The following is a 17,287-nucleotide window of genomic DNA, read 5'->3' on the forward strand; positions in this document are numbered from 1 at the left end:
AGCAAAGAACAAAATCATGAAGGAAAAAAATCAACCATATGTCACCGCCCAGACTTAAAAACTTCCATAGGCTGAGAAACTCAGAACCAGTTGAAAAGTCAAATAGCAAACGAAATATTTGCAGTGTGTGACAGAGCACCAGGGTCCATGTAAAGAGCTCCTGCAGGTTAGGAGGGAAGAGGCAAGCAGTGCAAGAGAGGCGCACACAGAGGTAATGGCCTGTAAGTCACAGAAAATGTCTACGGCCAAGAAACATAAGAGACGGTCAAAACCCACAGGGACATAAAGTAGGATTAATGGCTGCTAAGGGCTGGAGACCAATGCTAACAGGTACTGGGTTTCTGAGTGAGGTGATGAAACAAGGTGATGCAATGTTCTGGAATTAGACAGTGACGATGGCTGCATACACAGTGAATATGCTAAAAACAACGAATTGCACTTGAACATGGTGAATTTTATGTCATGTGAAGTATATCTCAAAGTTCTTTAAAAAGATAAATGGTCCATTCCATTCATAATCAGGACAAGATAACCCCTTCACCTGGAAGTTGGCAAACGTTTTAAAAATAATACCCAATGTAAGCACCACTATTTGAAGATGTTTAAATGAGTATAGCTTTTCTAGAAGGCTCTTTGGAAAGGATGCATCAGAAGCATTAGAAACAGCTCGTGAGCATATGAAAAGATGCTCAACCTCATTAGCCATCAGGGAAATGTAAATCAAAACCATTCAGCTATTCAAAACCATTGTAAGATGGCTACAATCAAAAACAGCTATAGTAAGTATTGGTGAGGATGTGAAGAAATTAGAACCTTCATACATTACTGGTGGGAATATAAAATGGTGCAGTACTCTGGAAAACAGTTTAGCAGCTCTTCAAAATGTTTAAAGGGAGTTACATTTGATCCAACAATTCTACTCCTAGGGAGTTACATTTGATCCAACAATTCTACTCCTAGGTACATACCCAGGGTAAAAAAAGAAATGCATCCACATGAAAACTTAACTCAAAAGTGTCGGCAGCAGCACTTTTCATAATCACCCGAAAGTGAAAACAACCTAATGTCCATCCACTGAGAAATGGATATACAAAATGTCATCTAGTCATACAATGGAAAATTATTTGGCAATAAAAAGGACCACAACACTGACACGAGCTCCAACATGGACAAACCTTGAACACATGATGCTGAGTGAAAGAAGACAGTCATGAAAGACCACACACTGTCTGGTTCCGTGTACATGGAAAGAACAGACTAAGCCAACCTAGAGACACAGAAAGGAGACGAGTGGCTGCCTGGGGCTGGGGCAGGGGAGGAGTGAGGAGTGAGGAGTGACTGCGATGGCTACAAGGTCTCTTTTTGAGATGAGTGGTGGTGAGATGAGAAAGTGGTCTGTAAACCATGGCGACAGTTGTACAGCCCTGTATATATACTAAAAACCACTGTACCCTTTTAAACAGGCTAATTTTATAATTTGTAAACTCTATCTCAATAAAGCTTTAAGAGAAAACATATGAGAAGCGCTCATGAAGCCTTCCAGCCAACACTTCCCCTCTAGGAATATAGCCTAAGGAAGTAATCAGAGATGGGCAGCAAGATTGATGTACAAGATGTTTGTCACAAGGGTATCTACTTGAGCAAAAGAATTAGAAATGGTTCAAACAGGAGTCTGGATGATCCCAGATAAATATATCATGGCCTATGTAAATGAATATTGTGCAGCCATTATTTTAAGACATTCTTAAAAATTTCTTAAGAAAACATAAAAATGTTCGAGACATGTTAAGTGGGAAAAAAAAAAAAGTAGGACAAGTCTGTCAGTCCCACGAGGATTTGGGGTTTTGTCCAAAAGTTTCTGCCTGTTTCCAGCGTGCTGGGAACATGGAAGGGGCTCCCTCTATAACTGCTGAATGAAGAATCAGTGAATGCTGATGGAGCTGCAATTTGGGGGAAAAGTTCTAGAAAGAAATACAAGAGAGGACAGAGACATCGACTGGGACTGAAATGCTCATTCTCTCTGAGTAGTTGGATCGTGGGTGGTTTTTCAGTGACTGTTCTATCATTTCTGTCCTGAGCTTTACTAATTGAAAAAACAAAACCAGAAACACCAGCAACTCAAATGTGGGGGCCCTCAGTAAGGTAGACAGTTTCCTAGATTACATGGAGATCTGAAAAGAGACACGGTCTGTCCTCCCGTTCCAGACAGTTCCCTGGAGAGAGGTTCTCTTTGCTGCGCTGTGGACTTCAGACTGGGCCGCAGTCAGAATTCGCGTCCGGCCCGGGAAGGGTGGGGGATACACAGGGAGGGAGGACCCACAGGCCAGGTCTCGCAGTGCTGGCCTGCAAGCCATACACTGGTTCCACAGACCGAGCAGTCAGTGGGGTCCGCGGCCCGAGGGCAACGGCGGCCTCCACCCCAGCTTGGAGGGGAGAGAGAAAAAGGGGTGTGGGCCCCAGAAAGGAAGCTGAGGCGGCCCCTCCTGCCTTGGGGAAGGAAGCTACCCCGCCCCCACCCCCAGTGAGGGCCAGCGCTCAGAACGCAGAGATCTCTGCTGTGCATTTTGGTTTCCTTTTCCATTCACAAAGAAGTGGGTGGGGGATTTCCAGCAGGCCCAACTGGCTCTCCGTGCTGTCCATTTTGCCCAGCTCAGGCCACTGGGAGTGGCAGCCAGGTGGTGGCCTATCCCAGGGAGGGCCTCAGGACCCAGCTCGGGGGTCTGTGACTTCCCACGCAGGAAGCCCCTTCTGCTGGCCTTCAGGGAGGAAACACCTCACACTTCGTGCCAGGTCCTCCCGGAGCCAGGTTTTGACTCAGTCACCCAGGATTGAGGGCAGGACAGACATCCCATTCTCCAGAATGGGAAACCGAGGCTGAAAAAGGCCAGGTTTTCAGTCTAAAGCCACATAACAAGGACGCAAGAGCCACAATCTGAACCCAAACCTGTCCATGTGCCCTGCCCCAAGGCCACCAAGTCCACAGCGCAGACTCCACAGTTCTGTGTCTCCACACGCGGTCCCCCAACAAAGGAAAACCGAAGAGCAACTTCCAAGAAGCTGGCAACAGCCACAGGCCCGAGGAGCAGGGGGATGGGGGGATGATAAATGACTGTCATTCACTGCCCTCCCCCTAATGGATTCAGGGGCACTTTCCAGTCTCAGGATTCACAGAATTTGAGCTGAAAGGAAGCACACCGATACCATCTGCCCGTGGTTTCAGCGTGGTTGGGGGTTTCTTCTAAGCGGCAAAGTAGTTTTCAAAAAACGATGTTACACAAAACCCCAATAAGGGGCAGACGGGGCGGCTGTGTGTGCGGTTGGGGGCCCCACGGGAGCCCTGCCTACCACCACCCCTTCCTTCCTTCCCCTACCAGCCCTGGAAGGCCCGGATCAAGCCCCTTGGTTGCCTGTTTCACAGCTCAGAGAGGCAAGGGGAATCACCTGGGTCACAGCAGCCCCGGCAGAGCGAGGACAGAAACCCCATCTCACCCCAGAAGCCTCTGACGTCTGGTCATCCTGGGAAGGTGGGATTGGGGATGCACTAGCCTTCTACACGCCTGTCTCCCCGGGGATCATCAGGGCTGTCTGGGCCCACGAGGGTCTGCTGGGCTGTAGTGGCTGTTCTGTGCCTGTCTGGGGGTTGACCCAAGCCCCTGACCTTGGCAGGCCCACAGCAGACTGCATTCCTGCTCTTCCACCTGCCAGCTGGGTGGCCTTGGGCAAATCTCTCTACCTCTCCATGCCCGTTTCCTCTAACGAGACGGTGTCCTTGCTGTCCCTGCCGTCCAGGGTTTGTGGTCATTGCATGGGATGTGTCGAATGCAGTGCCCACCGTGATGAAAATGACTAGTAACAAGTAGCAGCTGCAGCAGCGAAGCCTGGCTGAGACCCCTTCGCAGGGCCGGCTCTCGCAGCCATGGGGACGGCGGTTGGTTCACCATCGCCCCGCTGTGGGTGCCGCCACTCAGCTCTTTGTACCTGAGGAAGATGAGGCACAGGGAGGGCCAAGTGCCCTTGCCAAGGCCACGCAGTGCAGAAGGGCAGGGGCGGGACTTGGGCCCAGGTCAGTCCGAGCCCCCTGGAGGCTGCCCCTCCCGCCCGCACGGCCGCTTCCTGCCCAGCCCTCCTCTTCCTCCTCGCACTCCTGCCTCCGAGAGGAAACCGCCGGCCCCAGCGGACGTCCCTCTCTCTCTGCTTCCTCTTTCCCACACTCGGGCACGGGCTCTGGGCTCAGCCCCCAGGGTCCAGCGGTGGCTCCTTCTGCATCACGGGGCCTCAGTTTCCCCACCCAGGAGGCAGGCACAGCGGAGTCAGGGGAGGTTAAGGGGCTAGTGGGGCGCTGCCCTCACCTCCAGGCTGCACTCAGACTCTCAGCCCCTTCATCATCCAGGCTGCTCGCCAGGAGCACCAACTACTCCCAGCCAGGTCCCTCACCCACCCAGTCAGCACCCGCAGGATCCACAGCTCACAACGTGTGTGGGCGCCAGGACCACCCCCATTTTACAGACAGGGAACTGAAGCCCTGTCACTTGCCCAAGGACAGCTCAGAAGCAGCAGAGGAGGAACGACTCTGAACCACACTGCCCGACGGCCCCCGGCCACCCTAAGGACCAGTCGCTCCAGCCACTGCCAACTGACCCACTTCCTCCTGGGGCTACGAGGGCCGTCGGTGCAGGCAGGAGCTCAGGGCTGTGGGCCGAGGCCCCCAGGACCCCCCACCTCCTTCCTCGACCACTTCTCTGGGCTGAGCAGCAGAGGCCAAGGGCAGGGCCCGCTGTGCAAGAGGGACCCAGGGCAGTCTGGGCTTCAGTGCGCCCAGCTGTACACTGGTGGCACTGGACAGATGGCCATGGGGAGCCTTTTCAGGTCAGAGAACTCAAAACAGACACTCCCCCAACCCCCACCCACCCGGGCAGGGCCCCTGGCTGAACACCACCAGCTCCGCCACCCATGATAACAACAGTAAATCCTCTGGAGACTCACTGGGCACCAGGTGCAGCCCGAATGCCCAATTCCCCATCCCGTCTCCGATGCTCTGAGCTGTGCGACTGTGGCAAGTCACCTCCCCGCTCCTGAACTCAATCTCCCCATCTGTGATATGGGGGTAATCACTGCAGCTCCCTCACAGGGCTGCTGTGAGGGGTAAATGAAGCCCAGACAGTTAAGTGCTTAGTATGTAACAAGTGCCAAACAGATGCTGCCTAAGAGGGCGTTTTTCAACAGCACCTACTATTAACAGAAGTCCATCAGTACTCCCACAGTACAGATGAGAGAAACTGAGGCTCAGCCCTCAGACCTGGCAAAGCTGGCCAGACTCAGACCCCCTCAGCCAAAGCTGAGACTGGAAACAGCAAACGGCTGGCCCTCAGGCCATGGCGTGCCCAGATGCGCTCCATTGAAAATGGATCCCAGCTCCTAGGAGAGCCCTGCCCCCCAGGCTAGCCGACCCCAACCCCTGTAATTGCTCCCTGACCTTGGGACCCACCTCTCATCCCAGTCAGGCTCTCCCGCTGCAGGGGCCAGGCTGAGGTGTGCCCTCCAAGTGAGCCTGGCCCAGTACTGCCAAATCCACCAATTCGTGTGAGAAACCAGATGTTGGGCTCTTATAGGAAATGTCTCCATCTTACAGTTTGTAAATACTGGCAACCAATCCATCTTTCTTGTTTGTAACTGCCAAGCAGGATGGCACATCTTAGGCCTGGCCTGGCCAGGAGCTGGTGCTCTATACCCCATGGCTGGAGGGGGGCCGTTCAACAGTGTGGCTGGGGGCACAGGAGTAGGGACCCGTTGGGATCAGGGTTCAGATCTCCTTAGCAGCATGATCCTGAGTTTCTTTACCTCTACCAGCCTCGGTTTTCCCATCTGTCAAATGGGCTGATAAGCTTGACTTCATGGGAAGGACTTGAGGGTCAAGTGTTTAGGGCAATGCCTGGCGAGTAGTAATGTTTACTTAAGGAAACATACTGCTTCCCCAGCACCCCCCCAGCCTGAGCTCAGAGATGCCTAAAGGGAGGGAAGTGCCACAGGACAAGAAGGTCTTCTAGGAGAGAATCATGCCACATTCTCCCAGACACCGGAAGACCACAGGCAGCCCCAGAGGGTTTCTCTAGCCCATTCCTACTGCTGAGTGAGTGTCACACCTGCCTCTGGCCCTAAATCCTTCATGTGCTCCCACTGCTCTCAGCGTGAAACCTAAAATCCTCACTGTGCTCCCCAGGCCCCACCCAACCCAGCCCCATCACCTCTCCAGCCTCACCCCTCCTCCCGCCCTCTACTCCAGCCCCTGGCCGCCTGGCTCCTCAAAGTCTCCCAGGTCATGCCCACCTGAGGGCCTTCGCACTTGCCGTCTCCTCAGCCTGCGACGCCCTCACCCAGTCTTCCGGGAGCGGCACCTTCGTTCATCCCAGATGTCACCTCCTGCCAAGGGGCCGCTGATGACCACCCCCCAGGGACAGTCCCCAGCCTGCTCCAAGGGCCGGCGCACAGAAGGAAGGGCTGCCCCGCCCCTGTCCACCTGCAGTGATGCCGCTGAAACTAGACTTTGGACTTTGGGAACGAGCTACGCATGTCTCCTCCCACCTGCTCTGAATGTCCACTGCAGCAGCCTGTGGCCTCCGCTTACACACCGCCTGGAACGGCCAGCTCCCTCCCACCGCAGCCCTCACGGTGACCCTTGAGCCCTGGCTGCTGCTATCACGCCTATTTTACAGACAACTAGACTGAGGCTGTGAGTGGAGAATTGACCGGCCCAGGGTCAGGGGCATTGGTCAGAGGCGGAGCTCTGACCCAACTCCAGGCGAGGCAGAGCCATGAGCTGCCGACCACCGGGCATCAGACTTCCGGGGGTGCGGGTGGCACATGCCCCGAGCGGAGTCGCTGGGCGGTGCCCTCTCTCAGCTCTCATCCTCCAAGCCTCTTCCGCCTGAGCACCCTCCGAGTGACAGAGCTCAGGTGTGAGTCCAGAGCTCAAGCCTTTGCTGTCACACCCTCCTTTGCCTTTCTTGACTCTTTTTCAGCTACACCTCCGGCATGTGAGATCTTAGTTCACCTGCCAGAGCGGGAAGTCACTCCCCCTATGCTGGAACCACAGAGTCTTAACCATTGGACCATCAGGGAAGTCACTGCCTTTGTTTCAAGTTGCTCCCATAGGGGTGAGGTGTGGGGGAGGAGAGAGAGGCTCAAGAGGGAGCTGATATATGTATAATTATGGCTGATTTGTGTTGTTGTATGGCAGAGAGCAAGACAACATTGTAAAAGAGCTTTCTTCCAATTAAAAAATAAATTAAGTTGCTCTCATAGACAACTCCAGGATCAGAGGTCAGAGGTCAAGGCTGCACACTAGGCAGGCACACTCAAGACTTTTAGTCTAGATATCTTCAGCCTAGACTGGATGCTCCGAGTCACTCCAGGAACCATTCAGAAGAGCCCCAGGCTGTTCTAATCCCAAAGGGAAGCTGTCAGCAGCGGACAGAGCTAGGACCTGCTCAGACACCCTGTGGAGGGGGTGGGAGATGCCCCACCAGGGCTGCTCACTTTATGGGGGACACCTCAGGTCACACAGCAACCACCAAGCCTATGAAAGAGGCCCAGGTGGCCTGGGGGGACCCAGGCCCAGGTGGCCCAGAGGCCCAGCTGTCACCTGCAGGTCCCACTTCTCCGGGGCTAGACACCACTTCTGAGCGCTAAGGACTCTGACAGGTGCTCTGACTCTGGGCTCCTGAAGAACAGGAGCCTTGATCGTGCATCCCAGCCAGACACCAAGGGCCCAAAGCTGTAAATAAATCTGCACTGACTTATTACCAAATAATAAGTCCCCAAATCATTTCACTACCACGACAACCACAACAACAAGAAACACCAGAACACCGAGCTTCCCTGTGCCGGGCGCTCTGCAGAGGCGGCCTCCCAGGTAACACAACAGCCACACAAAGTGCGAACTCTGAGAAGCTCAGCTCGATAGAGGAGGAAGCTGAGGCCCAGAGAGGTGACACCACCTGCCTGAAGATCTGCAGCTGAGAAAGCAGCCAATTCACTGTTTGAGCTTGGGTCCGCCTAACTCCTGGCGCTGGGTTTTCTAAGACAGTTTGTTTTCAGAAGCATCAGTTCTTAAAAGTTTTACAGGCAATTGCATGTTATCATGCACATAAGACCATGTATGTGGGATGATATATGCCTTTCATGGTGTTAGAGCCTTGAGACTTTTTAGAACAATGAGTAAAGTTTTTATCAGCACTTTCCAAAGGCTTCATGTTACATTTGGAATAAAATACTAACTCCTCACAGGACCTCCTCCCCCATGAGCCATCTGCCCCTTCTGTGACCCCACCACACTTCTGTGCTTCTTTCGTAAAAACATGCAAAATGTTTTCCCATCTCAGTGCGTTTTCCCTATGCTGTTCCCAAAACCCAGCGACTCTTATCTCTGTAAGATCTTGGTTCAGGGACGTCCCTGGTGGTCCAGTGGTTAAGAATCTGCCTGCTAATGCAGGGGCTGTGGGTTCGATTCCTGGTCTGTGAACCAAGATCCCACATGCCACAGGGCAACTAACCCTGAGCACCACAACTACTTAGACCATGTGGTCTGGAGTCTGAGTGCCTCAACTAGGGAAGCCCACTCACTGTAACAAAGACCCAGTGCAGAAAAAAAAAAAAGATCTCAGTTCAAAAGTCACCTCCTCAATGGCAGCCCAGTGGTTAGAACTCCAGGCTTTCACTAACAAGGGTGCAGGGGTTCAGTCTCTGGTTGCAAAACTAAGATTCCCACAAGCCTCACAGCACAGTTTTAAAAAAAAAAGTCACCTCAAGACCCACAGCTAAACTTTGGTGATTAAGACAGTGTGCTGTTGGCCTAAGGACAGACACACAGGCCAACAAAACAGAAGGTCCAGAAGCACACAGATGGACACTAGACTCAGGATGACAGTGGCATCACATGTGACCCCATGGGAAAAAGAGCGTCACATCAGCATGCAGTGCCAGAACTGGAAGAACTGTGACCCCTACCTCACACCATAACTCAGGATGGATCTTGTGAAGGCCTGTCAATATGATTCAGCCCAAACAATAAAGCTTCTAGAAAACAAGAAAGATCTTCATGACCCTTGGTAGGCAAAGATTCCTTTAATGGGACAGAAAAAGCACTAACCATAAAGGAAAGCAATCAATAAACTTTAAACTACATTAAAATCAAGAACTTAGGTTCACAAAAGGATTCCATTAAAAGAGTAAAAAGATAAGCACAGTGCAGAAGATGATACAAAGAAAGCGCCTTCAGGGTATATAAAAACTATCAATCAATAAGAAAAAGACAGACAACTCAATAAGAATGTCAAACACTTGCAAAAAGAGCCAGTCCCAATGGCCAATAAACACATGATGAGGTACTTAACCTCATGAGTCATCAGGGAAATACAAATTAAAGCCACAATTTGAAATACCAGTATACATCCATTGAAGAGAAGAAAAAAAGACTCATACACTGGTGATGGGGATGCAAAGCTGTGCTGTCAATTTGGAAAAAAAATTCAGAAGTTTCTTACAAAGTTAAACCTGCACTTACCATATGACCCAGCACTTCTAGGAATCTACCAAAGGGAAATGGAAGCATATGTTCATTACAAAGACCTCAGAACAAATTTCATTACAGCATGATTTGTAAAAGTCCCAAAGCAGAAACAATCCAAATATCCACCAATCAGTAAACGGATAAACAATTTGAAGGACATCCATACAACAGACTGGATTTACTTAGCCATAAAAAGAAACAAACTCTGGTGCATCCAAGAGCGTGAGCAAATCTCTAGAACATACTGGGTAAAAGAAGCCAGACATAAAAACCAATGTACTGTGCAATTCTGGGCTTCCTAGGTTGCCCTAGTGGTAAAGAACCCGCCTGCCAAGGCAGGTTAGATGTAACAGACGTGGGTTCAAACCCTGAGTCAGGAAGATCCCCTGGAGGAGGGCATGGCAACCCACTCCAGTATTCCTGCCTAGAGAATCCCGTGGACAGAGCCTGGCAGGCTGCAGACCATGGAGTCCCACAGGGTCAGACACAGCTGAAGCGACTTAGCATGCACACAGACTGTGTGATTCCACTTATATGAAGTTCAAAACAGAGAAATGCAATCCACAGGGGTATGAGTCAGTGTGTGCGGGGGGAGGGGTGCTGATGTGGAAGAGGTGTGAGGGAGCCCCCCCAGGGCGCTGGGCCACTGGGTATACAAACACAGAGATCCTTGTGAAGTTTCAGATGCGCTTCACACGGCTCAGCATGTGAGTATGACTCCGCAGTGAAGTTTAAAAATGAAAGGTACTTCACACAAGGGGCTTCCTTGACAACATCCCAACCCACCCCCAAATTAGGACCTCCTCCCAGAGGTCCAATTTCTTTCTTTCAGAACACAAGATAGAATTTATAATTCCAAGTTCATTGGTCATTTTACTCCTTCAATAGCCCCGCCAGAACACCAGCTTCCCCAGCAACTAGTGCTGAGCAGTTGCTCAACAAGTATTTTTTGAATGAATAATTGTTGGTCTCCTTCACCCAGACGGTGACCCCCCCAGGGCTGGGATCTGCTTTGCTCACTCTCTAGACTAAGGGCCTAGGACATAACAGAACCACAAAGAGAAGGGAATTAAAGGCCACCGGCTCCCATCAGCGTGACACATCTGGTCAAAGATGAAGTCCTGCAGATGTCCAGACGACAATGACCCGTCAGCCTCAACTGCACCACTAGGATTGTGTCACAAAAGACAAAAATAAAAATCTAAACTTCAAAGAAAGTAAGACATTCACAAAGCATGGAAGGCCTCCAAGGAATTCCACCACAGTTTTTAACTCCTTAGGAGAAATTCTCCTATTTGTCAGGGTCAACCTGGGTCAGGCTTTTCAAGGACCCTGAATCAGGCTGCCACTGGCCCACATGATGCCCATGTACGGTGTCCCTGGATATTCTACAAAATCCCTGACCAGTGCTGCTGAAAACTGTCAAGGCCGCCAGAAACAAGACAAGGCTGAAAAACCATTCATCACAGCCAAGAGGTGCCTAAGGACACTTTAAGGACTACATTGAACTTGGTGTCCTGAAGCAGAAAAGGGACCTCAGGGGAAAACCAGGGAAAGCCAAGGACCCTCAGAGTCCAGTGAACAGCCATGTTCCAACGCTTCACTCCTTAATTATACAACGGATGTGACCTGCACTGTAACAGAAACACGAAGCAAAGCTGGGTGTGGCATCTAAGGGAGCTCTGTACTATCTAAAAATGGGAAATGATTCTCTGGGGGAAAAGTTCACCTTTTAAAAGTCCCCTGGGCACTCTGCGGCTACCTGTTGGGGAAGTGTCACCACCCAGAGCCACGCGCGTGGGGTCTTACCTTGGGCGGGTCGAAGAGCTCGAGCAGGTGGTCTGCGCCGTCGGGGCCCGCGCGCCGCAAAGCCAGCCGCCCCCGCTGCCAGCGCGCCCCGCTGTCCATGGAGGCCTCGTCGGCCAGGCTGTACCGCAGCGTCGCCTCCTTGAGGGCCTCGGGCGGCGGCTCTCGAGCCAGGCTCCAGGGCAGGAGCTTCCTGGCCAGGCCGGGCCTGGCCGGGGCCTCGCCGGCCTCCCCGTTGGTGGCGACGGGGCCCGCGGGCAGCTCGCCGGCCGAGCGGTGGCGGAAGATGTGGCGGAGGCTGTGGCGCAGGTGCTGGAGCGAGCAGGTGGCGGCCGGCCGCGGCGGGGCCAGCTCCTCGGAGCTGCGGGCCTTGGGCAGGCCGGGGGTGGGGGCGGTGGGGCCGGCGCCTGGCTCGGCTGGGGCCGCCTCGGCCTTGGCCGGGGATCCGCGGCCCGTCTCACGGTAGTCGCGCGTGGGGGCGGCGGGGGCGGCCCGGGGTGCTGGCGGCCCAGGCGCCCGGCCCTCGCGCACTTCGCGGCAGAAGTAGCGCTGGAAGAGGTCGGTGAACTGCAGCGACACGAGCTCGGCGCGCAGTGGCGCGTGGTGTGGGTGCTCGCGCGCAAAGAGCCAGTACTGCCGGGCCAGCTCCCGGGCCGCGGCCACGGCGTGCAGCTCGCAGAACTCGCTCCAGCCCCGCGGGGACGGGGCGGCCGCCGCCGAGGTGGAGGCCGAGGACGCAGACGAGGCCGAGGAGGACTGCAGGGTGGGCCCGTTCATGGCGGAGACCGAGGTGGAGCAGCCAGGCTGAAAGACACGGTAGGGAGCGCATGACAGAGGAGGGAGTGGACGACTAGGCAGACCACCACAACACCCACCTCCAGACATGCTGGTCATCAGGCACTACCTCAAAAAATGAATATTACCTTAACACCCAGTGCTGGCGAAGATGCAGCAAAGTGAGCACGCCCCTGCAATGTTGCCGGTACTGTGGGGAGTACAGCCTATGGGGCCGGCAGCTTGGGAGGATCATTTTCAGACCTAGTAATTCCCCTTGTAAGCATTCAAGAGAAACAGTCTCCCACCTGAGCAGAGAGGCATGTACAAGACAACCCCCTTCCAGGTGTTTCCTGCCCCGACATTTATAATCGGGAAAAAGCACTGTGCTCAATTGCTCAGTCATGTGAGACTCTGAGACCCCATGGACTGGGGTCTAAACAATGAATACAACCTAAACGCGTATCAGTCAGAGACTGGTGAAACAAACTGTGACACAGCTGCAGGCCGGAATGTGCTACAGCATATTCCAAAAGGAGGAAGACCTATGCTACCATCTTGGGAAGTCTCCAGGGCACAGCATTAAGGGAAAAAGCAAACCACTGAGCAATACAAACCACTCATGATCCTATTTACATGAACATACAAAGCAAAACTACCAATTCTTATGTGTACATAAATGTATTTAAGTGATGGGCAAGAAAGATGTGGCTGAAGCAAACCCATGCAGCAACAGTAGTGACCTGTGGGGAAGAGTCAGAAGTTGGGGTGCAAGAGGGGACGTGACCAAGGAAGACTTAAGACTTGTCTCTAGAAAATCTGGTTAAGAACAAGGCACCTGGAGCCTAGATTCAAATCCCACTGCTTACTAGTCGTGACCCTGGGTTTGTGATATCTTTCTGCCTTGCTTGCCCCATCTATAAAATGGGGACCATGTTGACCTACCTCATAGAAGTGTTATGAGGATTCACTGAGTTAAATGGAAAGGCTTTGGAACCTAAGGAGAGCCTAATAAGTCTTGTAATCAATGTTACAATAAGAGTGTATTATTGGGATTCCCTGGGGGCTCAGACTGTAAAGCGTCTGCCCGCAGTGCGGGAGACCCGGGTTCGATCCCCGGGTCAGGAAGATCCCCTGGAGAAGGAAATGGCAACCCACTCCAGTACTCTTGCCTAGAAAATTCCATGGATGGAGGAGCCTGGTGGGCTACAGTCCATGGGGTTGCAAAAGAGTCGGACACGACTGAGCAACTTCATAACTGGTGTCAATAAACATAAAAAAAAATAAAAAGGAATAAATTAACAAGACTCATAAGGGGTACAAAGGTACTTCCTGCTCTCATGGGGGAATGTGGGGACAGGCAGCCCTTGCCTGTTCATCGCAACTGGGGCTCCTATACAAAGTGCAGGAGCCCCCTACCCTCTGCTGTCCACGGTGCTGAACCCTGGCCGTCTCTCGTCACCATCAGTACTGTCTTTCCTTCCAACTAAGCCAGGTTGGGCCTGGGCCCCTTCTGAGGACCACATACTCATGGATGCCTACTCACCCCACCCCGATATTACTGACGACCTACTGTGTGCCAGGCTCTGTGCTAGGCCCTAGGGATACAGGAGCGAACCAGACAGAAATTCCTGCTCTCCTGGGGCTACATTATACACAAACACACAAACGTACTGGCTGTGTGCCTCTCATCGGACCTCTCTGAACCCTAATTTCTTCATCTGTCAAATGGAGAGCAGCACAGTAGCCACCTTCTAAGACCTTGAAAGGAGTCCTTGTAAGGGGACTCAAGGTGAGGATCTGAACCTAGAAACTGGGGTTCTTTCTGCCCCACCCCATTCTACATCTCCAGGTCCAGCAGCCGACCACAGCAGCATAGCCCAGAGGCATAGAGTGGGTGCCACTGCTTCAGCTGGGAGGGTGCTGTGCACACACTTGACTTCGCACATCACAGGGCCCTCGGCAGCTGCACACAGTAGGCACTTTGTACACAGTGGGCAGAAGGGAAGGGAGAGGGGCCACATGTGTCCTTGGCCGCCACACTCCAAGAAGGGCACCCTGTCACTGAAGGAGAGGGTTCTACCTGAAAGTATGGGTGACCTGTCCTTGGCTAACCCCTTGGCCACCCCACAACTTGACACAGCACTGTGCTCACAGGTTAGGGAACCAGATTCCAGACCCGAGCGCCTGTCCCACCCCCGAGACTCTGCGTGGTCGGCCCTCACACTGGCTGCTGCTGGGCCACTGCATCAGGTGTCTCTGTGCCCTGCCTGCTCCCAGTCTCACTCAGAAGCCTTCCTTGAGCTCACTGGTGACTGAGTCCTGAACTTGTCTTTCTACACACGTGCTCTCGTTCAATCACTGTGATTATTTAATGAGTCACTCTCTCCCCCACCAGACTGTGAACTCCACAATGCCAGGAGCCACTTCCAGCTCCAACCCCAAGTCCTAGCAGGCAGCAGGAGCCCAGTAAACACCTGCTGAATGAATGAAGGTAGGAATGCAAGAGGCTGGCTAGATTTGCAACCTCTGTCTCCTCCAGCAGGTGTGTGGTGGCCAGCACTCACCGATGAGCACTTCTTGCTGGGCGAACCCACTGCAGGGCACCCAGGCCTGTCCTTTTGTCTGGAACACCTGACCCTGTCCGCCCCTGTACATCAGAGACCTGAAGCCCAGCTGCAGGACCAACCCGGGGAACAGCCTTCTTGGAACAGCTGTGCCCACTGCAAGCTCCCTCACCACTCAGGCAGGGGGGCCAGCAGCCCTCCTCACTGGGCCCCCTACTCCAGTTCCCCACAGGAAGAGTAGTGTGGACTCAATACTTGCTAAACATCAGGCATTTTTCTAACTGCTTTTGCAAAACATTAACTTTCCTAGGCTTAACAACAGCACTAGCAGGTAGGGTCAATAATTGCTCCCATTTTACAGGTGGTTAAACTGAAGCACGGAGCTCCTGTGGCTAGTGATCAATGGAAACCCCACACAGAAGCCCCCCCACAAAACACCTGATCAGTGCCCAAACTCACACCACAAGGAAGATTTACTCCCCAGTGAATGATTATCCAGAGGAGAAGATAGAAAGGCCTCACTCAGGTCTTCCTGGTGGTTCAGACAGTAAAGCGTCTGCCTGCAATGCAGGAGACCTGGGTTTGATCCCTGGGTTGGGAAGATCCCCTGGAAAAGGAAATGGCAACCCACTCCAGTACTCTTGCCTGGAAAATCCCATGGACGGAGGAGCCTGGTAGGCTACAGTCCATGGGGTCGCAGAGAGTCGGACACGACTGAGCGACTTCACTCACTCAGGTCCTGCTGGAGTCAGGAGGCCCCAGTGACTCTGAACAAGTGGTTGGAAAATAGCCACAGGGTGAAAGTTTTAAAACAACAATAAATGATGCTATTTCACGGTATGTGCCCCACCCTGCGCTAAATACTTCACATTTTTTCACTTATTTATTCCCCATCGGCAGGGCAGTCCCAGCATTATGCCCATTTGATGGATGAGAAAGCCAAGGTGGGGGAGGAATGGTCTGTCCAGGGTCACAAGTTCCACGAGGGGCACAGCTGGGATTAAAAGCCTGTTCAGTTGCTGGAAGCACCAGCTATAGTGAGCAATACTGCTCACTGTCCACCTCCCTCAGCATCTGCCCCCAGCAGCCAAAGGCCACGGCACTCCCGGCCCACTTCATGGGGCATGTCAGAGCAGCAACTCCAGAAATGCTAAAGTTGCATGAAGTGATGAATTCCCAGGGCTGAGGCAGGCTGCTGTTTGACAATCATACTCTTGCAGTCATGCCCCTGACCTTCATGGACTGACAAAAAAAAAGGCTGAGGGGCTCCGAGAAACCCACCACCACAAATGAGCTCTCCACGGTGGCGCTACCAACCAAATCTGGGTTCACATCCTCATTCTGCCACTTCCTCGCTGTGTGCTGCAGAAAAGAGGGCTCCCCTCCCCATCTGTAAAATGGGTTCATGTTTTTCTCTGGACATTCACTAGGAGCATTCTAAGAACTGATATCTGTGGGGTCCTGGGCACAGGGCTCAAGAAACAAGTGGCTGCTGCTATTGTTGTTCGAAAAGAGGGGTGCCAACTCCAGAGAATGTCAGACCCATCTGCTGTAAGAAGCCACAGGCAGTCTCGCAGGCTTCACTGGCTGGGCCAGGAAGGGGGCAGGCCGGGGGGCGGGAGGGCCACAGGAGCATGAACACAAGGCCATCTCAGGGGAGAAGCATTGCTCGGGCAGCTCCGGGCAGGAGCTCCGGGCAGGAAGCCACAGCCAGAGCACTCCACTGTGGCCTGTGTTGGGGAGGGGGCCACGCCCAGGAGGTTTCCTGGTCAGGGCATGCAGCCAGGCCGCAGGAAGGTGGTCCCCTCTTTGGGCCCCAGCCCAGGAGGTAGCATTTATTGAGTGTTTACTATGTGCCAGACACAGAGGAAGAGCAACCGATCAGATCACGCCAACCCCGGGAACAGGGCCTAGAAGCTCTTGGCAGGAAAAGCAACTACTAATCACCTGTGGGTTCCCAGGAGCCCCCCAGGCTTCAGCTAGCGGGTATGAGAAGAGGGGTCTTTGGTGCATTTTCTTCCCCTCCAATCCCCTCCCCACCCATGGGAGCATCTGGGAGTCCGGGCAACCAAAGGGATGAATAGCCGTCACAGAGGGTCTGCAAGTCCAGGGGGTCCCTCCCACCTCCTCATCTGGGACTTTGAGGACAGGGAGTTCTGCTGGATAAGGAAGTGTGGGTCCAAGATCTCCCAAAATCCCCCAGCAGGGTAAGAGACAAGGATGAGGCAACAAGAACAGGAAGATCAGATTGCATCCTGGCGCCCCACCCCCCAATTCCCTGCTGTACACCCACAGAGGTGGGGGCAGCTACCTCTGTGCCCATCCTGGGGCTCATGTCGCGGGGGAGGGGAGGTGGGTCTGCCTTTCAGACCCCCAAGTTTAAAACAAGTGTGTCCACAGCATCCCTGCTGAGGGTAACCTGGTGAGAGCTCTGAAGGCTTAGCCAGTATTTGGCAGGTGTCCCTTGTTCAGGCATATAGCAATACATCCTATACCAAGCTAGGGAGAATTCAGGCTCTGAACAGCTGGGAATCCTGGCTCCAAGTGAGGGGGCTTCCTCAGGACCCCAGAGACT

The 17,287-nt window shown here is 53.2% G+C and overlaps 1 protein-coding gene across 4 annotated transcripts in view; it reads right to left on the minus strand.

Moving 5' to 3' along the window:
• SH2B3 (SH2B adaptor protein 3) overlaps positions 1 to 17,287 on the minus strand; it is a 37,837-nt gene that overhangs the window by 15,423 nt on the left and 5,127 nt on the right. Inside the window, exon 1 of one of the 4 annotated variants that reach the window (XM_070475181.1) lies at positions 11,375 to 12,537. In XM_070475181.1, the coding sequence (XP_070331282.1) occupies positions 11,375 to 12,265 (891 nt within the window). In that variant the 5' untranslated portion in view covers positions 12,266 to 12,537. Of the gene's footprint in view, positions 1 to 11,374; positions 12,538 to 17,287 lie in introns of those variants that run through there. The other 3 variants (XM_070475180.1, XM_020897503.2, XM_070475179.1) reach the window with 3 other exon arrangements.

This window comes from Odocoileus virginianus, chromosome 12, assembly GCF_023699985.2.
Source record: "Odocoileus virginianus isolate 20LAN1187 ecotype Illinois chromosome 12, Ovbor_1.2, whole genome shotgun sequence".
In the NCBI taxonomy this organism is placed as follows: domain Eukaryota; kingdom Metazoa; phylum Chordata; class Mammalia; order Artiodactyla; family Cervidae; genus Odocoileus; species Odocoileus virginianus.